The sequence below is a fragment of the Geospiza fortis genome, unplaced genomic scaffold, assembly GCF_000277835.1.
Source record: "Geospiza fortis unplaced genomic scaffold, GeoFor_1.0 scaffold390, whole genome shotgun sequence".
Taxonomy (NCBI): Eukaryota; Metazoa; Chordata; class Aves; order Passeriformes; family Thraupidae; genus Geospiza; species Geospiza fortis.
Window position 1 is genome coordinate 1,127,662 of NW_005054501.1, and position 13,149 is coordinate 1,140,810.

The window sequence follows — 13,149 nt, forward strand, 5'->3', positions numbered from 1 at the left end:
CTTCCCTGTGAGAGTAGTGAGTCCCTGGCTAGCACAGGTTTCCCAGAGAAGCTGTGGCTGCCCCATCCCTGGAAGTTCCAAGGCCAGGTTGGATGGGGCTTGGAGCAGCCTGGTCTAGTGGAAGGTGTCCCTGCCCATGGCAGGGGGTGGGACAAGATGAGCTCTGAGGTCCCTTCCCACCTGAACCGTTCTGTGATATTCCCTAAGCATTGCTCTACAGCCAGGAAATGGGGCACAGCTCCAAGCAGAGCAGGCTCGTGCCTCCAGGTTGTGAGGAGGTTCTCAAGCCCCTGTGAGGATTTGTGAAATACCTTCGTGTAAGAAGCAGTTTTGATTCTGTTGATTCTTAAGGTGCCTGATGAGCTCCTGTATCTGTCTTGCATTTCTGCAGAGAACCACTCTGCCCCCCCTGATGTGACCACTGGCCTGGTGGAATACCTGCACCACGAGCGCCCGCAGGTCGCCTCCGTGCGAGGAGTGCCCAGAGGCTACAGCAGCAGCATTCTGGAGACTGCAGATGGTGATTGCATTACAGACCTCCCTTTCCATCTGTGTCCCCTTTGTGTATATATATCTTCATATGTATCTTAATTTTATATTGCCTCAGAGCTTTAAATTTTGATGAACATAAAAATATATATTTACATTTAATTTAACATCTACAAATGGAAATCAGCATTTAACATGTTTTGTGTTGTGATTATTTTTACAAGACCTGTAAAATATTGAAAGATTCACTCATTTTTTCCCAAGCATTCTGATGCTTTTGGAATGGAATGAATGTTAAGGTGTAGTAAATACCTAGATTCTTGGAGAAAAGGACATTGTTCCTGTTTCAGTTGAAATCTCAGGAAGGGGTCAGTGGTTTGAAAAGCTAAAATAAAGCGTGAGAAGGTGTCTGTGTCAGCCAGGTAGCAGCATTGTTGGAAAGTAAGTTAATCCATGATGGAAACACTTACTAGTTAAAGCTATTTTCTTCAAAACAAGGTACTCATCCTGAATGACTGTTCCACCTGAAAGTTGTGTCTTTTAGTGTACTTTGGTTAATATATGATAAATAATAAATCTTTTCCATTTGGCAGGTGTCCCAGTGAACAGCAGAGTGTCCTCTAAAATCCAGCAGCTGCTAAATACTTTGAAAAGACCGAAGCGCCCACCTCTGAAGGAGTTTTTTGTGGACGATTTTGAAGAACTGCTTGAAGGTTAATTTTCTTTCAGATACATTTTTTACTCCTTATGTAAGTGGTTCATGACAGAACTGATATATAGCAAGTGTTGGTTTCTCTTCTCAATAGAAAACTAGTCATGATAAAATTAATACAGTGGAGCAAGAAAGGTCGTTATGTTATCACAAGTGGAAGATAATCCTTAACCTTCTTACTCAGTGTGACATTTCTGAGCAGCTGCCACTAGAGTTCCCCTACTGTTGGTTTGATACTTTTTGTGGTTCTAGTCTTTTGCTGAAGTTTCTCCAGATGAATTTCCATTGAGGTGCATGTAATTGTGGAAAGAATCACTTGGAACCATTAATTTTGCTGGTTATCTACATTGAGCATTTGCTAACTTCAGCCAGGACTTTGCTAACTAAGATCAAGATACTTCACTTTCTGGAGCAGCTTGGAGCAGGATTTTAATAGCAGGCCTTTCTTTAAAAATATATTGTTAGCCAGGCTCAGTGTCAGTTTTCATCACCTCTTGAGAATTTAGTGCAGCAGAAGTCAGTGTCCAGATGTCACTGAAGCTGTTGTCTCTGATAACCCTTCTTGACTTAAGGTGGCTTTTATTGAAATAGATGTGGAGAACAAGCAGCAGAAAACAGCAGCTTTCCAAAGTAGAGAGAAGTGAGCAAGAGATTCAAATTCTGGTCTTTTGATAATGTGGAATCACAACTGTGAAGTGATGGTCACTGTTTTTTGGGAAGCCAACAGATGATTAGCATAGCATCATCATAAAGCAGAAGTGTTGATAGCTGTGAGGAAGAGGGGAATGGTTCATAGAATAGCCTGTGAAGTGTAATTTACACATTTTGTACACACTGACGTTTCCCTTTTACTGTGCTCTGCTTTTAGTGCAACAGCCTGACCCAAATCAACCAAAGCCTGAAGGAAACCAAGTGAATGTACTTAAAGGGGAGCCCCTGGGGGTGGTGACCAATTGGCCCCCCTCACTGCTGGCTGCCCTGCAGCGCTGGGGAACCACCCAGTCCAAAGCCCCCTGTCTGACAGCGCTGGATACCACTGGGAAAGCAGTTTATACCCTGACCTATGGTACGTGCTGGAGCCAGCTGTGAGGAGGAATTAGGTGTTCTCCATGAAACAACAGTTTGCCTTGCTTGTAACAACTGCCTGTGCTTGTAACACATGGCTGGAGATTGCTGTAGGAGTGTAAATTATAAATACATTGTATATGAAAAATGTTTTTAAAGAAGTTAAGGAAGAGAAAATGTTTATTGCAAAACATATTGGTTCTTTCCTAGTGGCTGTTTGTAAATCTCTTAGAATTGGGTTGGTTTTTTTCATAAAAGAACACTAAAAATAGCCCAGTGTAAACTGGGAGGTAGAAACAGATGACTAATAATGCACTCTTCAGATTCCCAGAGGAGACATTCCGTTTTAACATCCTCTTGCACAGCCTTATAGAGAAGACTCATACCTCAGGAGCATAATCAGGATGTTAATAGTGGGAAGAGAAACTTGCCTGTTTTAATGACTTAGAAGTATTATAGTAAATTGCATTTTTGGGGAGAATAACTGTCCTTCAGGATAGCTCACTGCAGCATTTCCTTGTATAATATGTTAGGATGTTGAACTTTATTGTTTGCATCTCACAGATGAAGGATGCAGGAAATATAGCTGAGCAGCTGCAGTAAGTTAATTACTCTGCAGTGGAGCTTTGAGTGTTGTTTAGAATAGCATGTTTAGTTTTACATTTAAAATTAAAAAAAAAGAGGTAAACCAAAAAGAAGCCAAGTTCTAAATTGTACTTAGACTCAGCCAACTGTTCTGATACCATCATGCTTAGTGCATATGTGAGGGACTGAGATCTGCCAATTAAGTGTTAAAATTTTAGTTTCTGTTTCTTAATTTCTTCTTTTATTCTTTAGGCAAGCTATGGAGTCGAAGCTTGAAGTTAGCCTATACCCTGCTAAACAAGCTAACCACTAAGAATGAGCCCCTGCTGAAACCTGGAGACCGGGTAGGCTGCTGTTGGAAGTGGTCCCTATGGATGAAATAGTGAGGAACAGCTTTAGCTGAAGAAAGCCTTGTAATAAAATACTGTAATAATATATTGTGAAATAATCATTACTGTGGCTTATAAAAATACACTGTCTTAATACTTAGTATTTCTCTGCCTGGTTATCAGTGAACCTGGACATTGTTGTGAAAATTTTGTTCTGCAAATTAAAAAGCAGCCCCTCCTCTGCCAAATGACAAAAAACAAAAATCTCTTATTTTACTATATTTTCGTAGGTAGCTCTCGTATTTCCTAATAGTGATCCGGTTATGTTTATGGTGGCATTTTATGGATGTCTCCTGGCAGAACTTATTCCTGTCCCAATAGAAGTTCCACTGACAAGAAAGGTAGGCAGATACATTCAACATTTTTATGGTTTGATAAATAAAGTGTTTGTGTGTCTGTGTGTGTGTGTGTCTGAATCCTGCAGTCCTTACATGGGGTCCTTCAGAGCCTGCTCTTTAGAAGGCATCAGGTGGACTGTTCAGTATACATTCTGTGCTTGGAATTATATTCAATATTTAGTTAAGGAAAGGGCAATGTAATATTAAACTAATAATTTAAGTATTTTAGGGTATATAATTGTAGAAATTATTTTAATTCGTTATTTTCAAAAATATGTGTGGAAGTATTTCACTGAGTATATCAGAGAAAGGTTTTTTCAGCTCTGATGCTGAGTAGTGAGTCAGGCAGAGACACCATAGTTACTGAAATACATGTATAATCCTTCACACCTGGAGATTGTTAGGAAAGAGCTAAAAAGCTACAGACTCTGCTCCTCAGTGTCTCAGGATTCAGAAACAGCATCAAACCACTTTTCTGTTTTAGTAGAATTTATAAACATCCTATTGGGTTGTGGAGGGATGTACAGCCATTGCTTCTGACACTGCTTTTCTTGCTAGATCTGCTGCAAATCTTAGCTGGCACTAAGCAAAACTTAATTTTCTCAGTCATTTGAAGATCTTATGGGATTGACTTTTGTTTTTTCCTGTGATATAAATTGACTTAATGTTTTCTAAACATGAAGAAGTTACAACAAACTGTCCAAAAGTTTTGTTATTTGTAATTTTGCTATTTCCTTGTTTCTCTACAGGATGCTGGCAGCCAGCAGATTGGGTTTCTTTTGGGCAGCTGTGGAGTCACGTTAGCTTTAACCACTGATGCCTGCCAGAAAGGCCTCCCAAAATCTCAGACTGGCGAGGTGGTGACGTTCAAAGGTGTGGGTTTATTTTTTATGGGATGGATAAAAAGCAGATATATTCATTGTTGCTGTCAAACTTCAGCTTTGGGGTTTCCTTGCATGGCTCTTACACAGAAAGAGCTGCCTTGATTGTCCTGGCAGTGCTCTGTGCTGTTTCTTCCTCTCCAGCAGGGGATTTTGCTCTTGCTTGCCTCCTGTCATTATCCCTGAATAGTGGGGGGAAAACCCTGATGTTTGGAACTGTGGTGACAGCAGCTTTTATTTTTCTTTGAAGGCTGGCCTCGTCTCATTTGGTTTGTGATTGATGGGAAACATCTGGCAAAACCAGCCAAGGACTGGCATCCCCAGGTCCGGGATGCCAGCGCCGAGATCGCTTATATCGAGGTGATGCAGTGGCATGTGATAACTTCTGTGGTTACTCTGTCATAGTTTGTGTGATCTTTTCTTCCTCTAAACTCTGGATACAATAAAAAATATATATATAAAATGTTTTATATTATTTTATATATAATGTTTTAAACTGTGAAACAAGAATGTTTCCATCAGGCTGCCAGGCAGACTGTCAGTTGAGTGACTCTGTGGAGTCAGGTTGAAGACTGGGGATAATCAGCATTTTGGGATCCCCAGGACAATTTAATTGGACTAGACAAACAGATTTTTTACCATGGTAGTGTATTCTGTGGACATAAATATATTTTTATGCTAGCTTTTTGAATTTAAAAAGCTGGGTTTGTTTTTGTAATATGTTTTCAATTCACTACTGTAAATTTTCTTGGTTTTGCTGTTAATCTAATGCTTGCATACACTTTCTCTTCTCAGTACAAAACAAGTAAAGAGGGCAGCACAGTGGGCATTACTGTATCTCATGCCTCCATGCTGGCACACTGTCATGCACTGACTCAGGCATGTGGTTATTCAGAAGGTAAGTTAGATAGGTGTAACTTTTAAATGATACTGACAGCTTTGCATCTTCAGACAATTCATTTCACATAATCATGGCTGCTGTCTCCAGAGAACTTTAGATACAGAATTGTCACTTCAAACTTCCTCATTCATAAAGAGTGTGATGTGTGAAAAGGCCTTAAGCCGCCTGTGAAAATGTAATCAAGGAGGGGATCTTCCTCTTACCTGATCAAGTCCCACAAAAGAACATCTCCCCAGGGATGTGAACACAGTGAGAGATCTGCTTGTTTGCAGTCATTCTTCCAATGAACAGCCAAGAACTGCACTTGGTTTTGACCATCTGTATAGAGTTAATCTGTGCTACCATTTAACCAAGTACTTTGCTGCATACATTCATCCTACGACAGTGATAAGCAAGTTTTACCTAATCAATACAAGATATCCCTCAAAAATCAGTGACTGATTCATCAATTGAATCTTTGATTTAAAATCTTTTATTCTTATTTCTTTTTTAAATCATATAAAATACTCAAATTCCTCAGAGAAAATATTCAAGAAAATTTAGTAGAGCCGTGGTGGTATTTCTTACTGGATCTAATTCTTTCAAATACAGATTAACTTTTTCAGTTCAGCTGAAGAAGTTTGCTTCAAGACTAAATTTTCAATCTGCATAGTTCATTGGCAGATGGAAGGGGTATTACAATGAATCAAGGTGTTAAATACCTTGTAATATTCTAGTCTAGTAATCATAATTCAAAGATTATTGCAATAAGTAAAACAAGTCACTTGGAGCTTAAGCAGCCTATTTATTATAAGCAACAGAGCTTTGGTTTCTTAGCAGTCATGGAAGTTTCAGAGTTGCTTGAACAAATATTTGTAGTTCTTAAGTATTTTTATAAATATGCCTTTTAAATCTGATATTTTTTCCTTTCCTTTCAGCTGAAACACTAACAAATGTCTTGGATTTCAAAAGAGAGGCTGGCCTTTGGCATGGAGTGTTAACGGTGAGTATTGCAAGGAAGGCAAAAACTGCAGCAATTTGCTCCTTTCATTGGTAGTGCACTGGTATCAGAATGAGGCTATAAATCCATCATTTCTCTCAAATGGTTTTTGTTTCAGTATTTATGTTTTTTCAGAATAAACTGTTGCTTTTGCTATATCTTGTGTAGCGTATTTTTTCAGAGTATACACATAGTTTTCACTACCAGTTAACTGTAAGAGTTATGCTGTAGCTGTGATGATGGGGGGGTTTATTTAAGCATTGTTACATGTTGTATATTTTTTAAAGCACTTGGAAGTTTATTTTTGAATCTCTTTCTTGTAGAGTGTTATGAACAGGATGCATGTCATCAGTATTCCCTATGCATTAATGAAGGTTAATCCACTTTCCTGGATACAGAAAGTCTGCTCATACAAAGGTACCCTAAAGGTTGTTTTAATTCCCCCATCTCTTTTTGGGTTATTGAAAACAGATCAAATTGTTTGTGCAAAATACCTTTGTATCACACTGATTATCCCATTTCAGTATTCTGTGTGCTCATAGTTTCACTGGTGAGCAATGTTGATGGCTTCTTCTGAGAGACATTTAAAGAAACTGTGTTTCTTAGTATTTGAATTTATAGCAAACATTCAAATTCTATGATCAAGTCCATCTGGACACACTGAGTATACACATATTATAGTAGTTGAATGTTTGACATTTGTATTTGTTTTCTACATTTGTAGTGCCATAAATTTTGTGTGTAGCTTCATAGATTTGTATGTGTAAATTCACAAGAATACTTACATAATTTTATAATTGGTCTTTATTTTGTTCTGCACATGCAGCATAATGATTGTTTTGACTTCCAGCCCGTGTAGCTGTAGTAAAATCCCGTGATATGCACTGGTCACTTTTGGCTCAGAGGGATCAGAGAGACGTCAGCCTGAGCTCCTTACGGATGTTAATAGTGGCAGATGGAGCCAATCCATGTGAGTGTGGATGTGTTTCCTCAGTGTCAGTCTTGCCAAGATTCTCTTTCTTGTAAGCCCTGTGTCAGAGCTGATGCCTGGGGAGTTAAGCAGTTTCTTCTGTAGTAGAACTATCTGTGTGCCAGTGATGCCACTGCTTTTTCATTACATTCATTTGCACTTCTTGGCTATAATTACCAGTGTAAATTCATGTTTTGCACTTCATGTTTTCATTAGTGCTATACTCTTCCATGAATTGACTCGAATTGATGCCTACAAGGTATAGATATAATCCACTTTAGGCCAAGTGTGAATTGACTTCAACTGATACCTACAAGATGTAAATATAGATATAATCCACTTTAGGCCAAGTGCTAGAGGCCTGGTAGAATTGTGAAGGTATGTCAGAAGCATTTAAGTGCTGTGACCTCTGTAAGAAACAATCAGATAGGAGCTCTATAAGAGGTTGACATAAAGTTAGTGACAAAGGATTCTGATCCCTGAAGGATTTTCCATTAGTGTAAGTGGACATAAAGTTATCCTTAGTGACAAAGTATTCTGATCCCTGAAGGATTTTCCATTATACTGAGTGCTGCTGAGTGCTGCCAGAGGAGGAGTATGCAGTTGGGAGTTTCATTCAGTGTAGTTGTTAGTCACTAGGAGTTCTTTTTCCAAATCTGCTCTCTCACAGTGAATTGGAATGTCTTTCAGACCGTTTGAAAGAGTATTTGGTTTGTGCATGAGTGCAACAGTATTCATATAACTGAGCTGAGAATGAGCACACACTTTGAATTCCTGAAGCTCAAGCTTTTCTGCTCTTAGAAAAATGTTTCTGATTGTGTGATGGTTCTTTCTAGGGTCAATATCTTCCTGTGATGCATTCCTGAATGTATTTCAATCCAGAGGTTTGAGACCAGAAGTAATCTGTCCCTGTGCTAGTTCTTCAGAGGCACTAACTGTTGCTATTCGCAGGTAATTCCCTTTTCTGAGAAGTGAACTGAAGTTTTTCTTGACTATTGAAATATGTCCTAGAATCACAGAATGCTTTGACTTGGAAGGAGTTCAAACCCCCTGCCATGGGCAGGGACGCCTTCCACTACACCAGGTTGCTCCAAGCCCCATCCAACCTGGCCTTAAACACTTCCAGGGATGGGGAATCTCATGTTAAGGTGATAGTCACAAAATACCATAACCCACACAGAGATACCCAAAGACCTAGGCAGAGAAAACAGGAAGCTCACAGGTGTCTCCTCCTCTAAAGGAAGGGTGATTTTTGTTTATTTTCTTTAAAAAGTTTAATATTTTCTTAGAATAGTCAGGCAGAAGGTGTTATTTTCATGCTTTGGGAAAGTTAGGTTTCATCCACACGGAAGGTATTGGAGGACCATTTAAAATGCCCCCCAAAACAAGACTTATTTATTTGGGAAGAAGAAGATGGTGAATCCTCAATCAATTGCTTATGTACAATGATTTGTAAACAGGGGCCTAAAAAAAATATTGTAGCTGGTCTGAGAAATGCCATTGGATTTCTGGAGATAGCAAGGGATGCTCTTGAGAAAAATAAATACTTTCGTTATTAATAGACAAATGGATGTGATATGCTGGATTTTTTTGATAGCAGTTCTGATCAAAGTGTGCCTTTTCAGAAAGTCAACTTCAAGACAACTTGAAACAAAAAACTTCGAAATTTTGTAGAGTTTTGGTTTAGCTCTTTCTTCATTTAGTTACTATATAGTCTTGAACTCTTGTTTGTTCAAAGTGAGAAACCATTCTTTTTCTTAACCTTACCAAGCACGAGAAACCAGCAGAATGTTTTTAGTGACCCTCTCACCAGTACTGATTTGTTGATTCATATCTAACTGGACTTTCTGTCTTCCAGACCTTCTGAACTGGGTGGCCCCCCTCCAGGAAAAGCAGTGCTATCCATGAATTGTCTGAGTTTCGGCGTGATCAGAGTGGATACCGAGGAGAAGCTGTCAGTGTTAACTGTGCAGGATGTTGGGCAGATTATGCCTGGAGGTAGGAAAGCATTTTGTGTAGGTTTCAGCATATTTCAAATAAGTTACCTTTGTGTGCATGGAATAAATAAAAATGTTAAATACCTTTAAGGTAGTATGAGTTATGTTTTGACACATTACCTAAACACATGGTGGATTAGAGATTCATGCTCAATAAAACTGAATGACCATAGATTTTGGTATGGGCAAATGCTTTTGGCTTGTTGCAGAATTGTTTTTTGAATGGAATGGAGTGGAGTGGAATGGAATAGAATAGAATATTTCAGTTGAAAGGGACCTCATCTCAGATCCCCCAAAGGTGATGGAACAACTAATTCTGGGAACTATTTTCTCATGGCCATGGAGAACAAGAAAGTGATCAGGAGTAACGTGGATTAACCTATTTCCTAAAGACATCTCTTTGCAACACTGTGGTTCCTGAATTAGGTAGAGCTGGGTATTGTTCCTCAGCCCATTAATTGAAGCAGAGAGACTTTGTCTCATCCTTATTGTTCTCATTTGAGATCCAGCTGCATTTGGAAAGGAGAGCACTCTGAAGAAGGTTAGTAAAGGTAGGGTGCCAAAGCAGACCTAAGACTGTGAACAATGGGATGAAGGACTGGACACTTGATGCCATCTACTCCAGCTTTTAGGCTGGCAGTTTCATGGCACTGTCTGTCTGCTCTGGTGTGCTTGGAGAGGATGAAATACAGATTTTTTGGAACTCTCCTCACCCCTCAAGTTTATTATGTAGTTACCAAAGAACCTGATTGATTCTGGTCATGACCTTGGCACCTTTGGCTTTGCTGTTCTTGGTCTCCTTATGAACTTCCTGCCTTGTAGAGCTGTGGTTCTAAAGCCCTGCTCTCTGTAGAGCATTTGCTCAAGGTAAAGATAAAGTGGAGACTCAACTTCTGTAATTTCAGCAACAACCTCTCCTCTGTACACCCAAGCCCCTGATACAAATCAGAGGAGGTAGACAGCTTCCCACTCTGCTGATGAGAATTTCAGCCATTGTGTGCAAGTCTCATTGGTGTTGTTTCATTTTCCTTATTACCCCCAGAAGCCCTTTGCCACCCCTGATGTCAATGGTTCAGTTGTTGTTATTGAACTTAAATTCAGTAGAGCTTCTTTTTGCTGAAGGCTGAGCAGAAGCTCTGCACTTCATACCAAAAGGAAGCAGAGAAGTCATGTGGTTGTTGTGTAGCTTCTCTCAAGTTTTTATTTTGTATTAAGACCATTTGAAGTTGTTTTGAAAGCCCATAATAAATTCCAAAAAATAGAGATTTGTCTGCTTCAACTTGAATACAGATAGCATCTACTGCTACTGCTGTCTGTTTGGGGTGTCCACAGTACTGCTGTCCCCTTGAAACCTCACTGAAATTCACCCGTGCTCCCGATGTTTTCTCTAGAGTATAGGTGAGACACAGTGATGTGAAGGGAGCGAGTCTGCATGCCCTTCAGGTAGTCATGAATCCTTTGGTGAACTTACTGAGCTTAAAATCAATATTGCTGCTGTTCAAAAAAGCTGTATTAGATGCAGGATTAATTGAAATCTTTCTTTGGATCAGTTTATCTTGTGTGGCTCCACCTCTATGGTCCCCCTGCTAGCAAAAGCCAGGCCATGCAAAACCAACACAGGGATGCTCCTGGCTTTGCTGTAGGCTTGCTCTCACAGCAAATCGTGCTTGACCACACTAAGGCACAAAGCTGCTTGCAGCTACTCTTCATATTCAATTGTTGGAGCTGTAAGTCCCCTGGGTTAATTTTCCATAGAGCATCTGCTCAGTAGCAGGTTGAAGTCTGCATTAGGATGTTGGAAAATTTCCCTGTATGCTTATGGCTAAGTAATTTCACCTCAGGAATTGTCAAAACCTTATGAGTTTCACCTTATGAGTTGTCAAAAAATACATTTCTGTCCTTGTGAAATGCCTGATGGAGCAGTCAGAGGGATGTGTGAAAAAACCCTTCTCCTTTGTCAAAATTCCTTGGAGCATTGTCTAGCAAATCTGGGGGACCCTTCTTGGTTAGGGGGCCACAGGCAGGCAGCGATAACACTGCCATTACTTTCTACATGAGTAAGAAGCATCAAGTGACTTGTCTGATTGTGTGAGGGGAGAACAGTTAAATGTGTGTTATTATGTGCCTCAGAGTGATATGACTTGTAATTGATTGCTATTCTATTTAAAAATACAATAGTAAGTGGTTAAACTACTTGTAGGTTAAGCAGAATTTGGGCAACTTAATTCATTAACTCCTTTAAAATTCTGACTAGCATTGAGCTGTCAGAATCTGGGGCAGGTTTACTTCAATTTATCCACATACTAAGAATTGCAGCAGAAGTTTCCCTGTACGTTCCTTAAGTCAAAAATGCGTTCTAGATTTCATTATAAAGGATAATTGATAACTTTTGTCTCTTAAAAAATCCTCTGGAGTACAAAGGAAGTCATAAGACTAGCAGCTTACAGGAGTGTGCTAAATGAAAAAAAAATTAGTGACTTAAGTAAATGAATGACTTAGTTCCAAATGAGTCTGCATGTACATTCTAACAGTGGAGATACTTGTGTCTTGGTAAGATTTATGCTTTCTCCTGTGTAGTATTCATGGAGGGGTGTGCCTTTGTCCATTCTGGCTTGGTGTTTGGCATACAGGAGAGAGCATACCACCACCTGTTCATTGCCCCTCTGTTGGCTGATGAGTCTTGCTCTTGATCTGCTTTTGGTTTTCTATTTCTTTCTGAAGGCTTCATTCCATCTTCTGACCCCCACTGAACCTGGACGTCTGCCCTAGCCTTTCAAATACTTTGTGAGATAGGAGCTCACATTCCTGAATTTCATTTGGAAATGGTCAAGCCAAATGGTTTTCATTTCATTACCTGGGAAGATCTCTGGCATCCTTTATTCAGGAACTACCTGGTTAAAAAGTCACAATAAAATGTCCACTCACACGCTCCTTTTCTTCAGATCTTGCTTTTTTTTTTTTTCCTGAGATGCTGAGCCCACCTGCTCAGGGGATCTTATCAACAGAGCCATCAGCACCAGGGTCATGTCACATGTCACTGCTGTTTAACCCACAGGCCATTCTTGATGTCATATTCCCTTCACATTCATTATCTACCATGAATGCCCAGACTCTCAAGGGAAGTGCCAGCATCCACAGAGAAATCTTCTCCTCAAAGATAGCATGGGGATTCTTAAGAGGAAATCTGATATGCATTCCCATGGAATCCTATTCAGGAGGAATGGTGTTTTACCCCACCTGTTCACCATCTTGGGCTGTTTGGCATAGTTTCTGTCTGGGATTGGCCAATTGCTAAATTTGGCTCCTCACAATATTCAGTTCATTTTTGCAAATTGGACTGGCAAAGATGGTAGGGAACGGGTCAAACCTCTTTTCTTCTGCCCATTCTCAGCCACCAGTTTTCACATCAACTGGAATGTCATTGCTGTGTTATCTGTCATCTTGAAAGCATGTTATACCTTAAGTTTGAGCCTGGATATGTTGCTTAGTGGATATGTTAGCTGCAGTTAAGTTTGTCTCCCTTCCTCTTCCCCACTAATCCTTTCCATTCTTTTACCAGGATCCTTCTCATGTTCTTTCTTTGACAAGAGCTATCAGTCTTGAATCCAAAAGTTATAAATCCCTATAGCCTCTAATCATACAAAGGCTGGTTCCTAGAAACAATGCTGCTGCTGCAGCAGCTACTTGGTTATACTCAAGCAGAAAACTTCAGTTTGGCATAAAATCTTTGGCTTCTGCAAGATCTTCTGCAATGCACAGAATCATGTTCTGGATTGTGGCTGCATTCAGTATCTTTTTTAGAAATTTAGGGAGATGGTTCCAATTTCCTAAATGTTGGGATGC

General features: G+C 39.7%; 1 protein-coding gene across 1 annotated transcript in view; it reads left to right on the forward strand.

Moving 5' to 3' along the window:
* Positions 1–13,149, forward strand: part of DIP2A (disco interacting protein 2 homolog A) — a 56,696-nt gene that overhangs the window by 23,725 nt on the left and 19,822 nt on the right. The window contains exons 6-18 of the mRNA XM_031063398.1: positions 392–520; positions 1,083–1,202; positions 2,070–2,267; positions 3,104–3,195; positions 3,471–3,581; positions 4,328–4,451; positions 4,710–4,819; positions 5,255–5,357; positions 6,278–6,342; positions 6,663–6,756; positions 7,190–7,309; positions 8,146–8,260; positions 9,168–9,307. Of these exons, the coding sequence (XP_030919258.1) occupies positions 392–520; positions 1,083–1,202; positions 2,070–2,267; positions 3,104–3,195; positions 3,471–3,581; positions 4,328–4,451; positions 4,710–4,819; positions 5,255–5,357; positions 6,278–6,342; positions 6,663–6,756; positions 7,190–7,309; positions 8,146–8,260; positions 9,168–9,307 (1,521 nt within the window). The remainder of the gene's footprint in view (positions 1–391; positions 521–1,082; positions 1,203–2,069; positions 2,268–3,103; positions 3,196–3,470; positions 3,582–4,327; positions 4,452–4,709; positions 4,820–5,254; positions 5,358–6,277; positions 6,343–6,662; positions 6,757–7,189; positions 7,310–8,145; positions 8,261–9,167; positions 9,308–13,149) is intronic.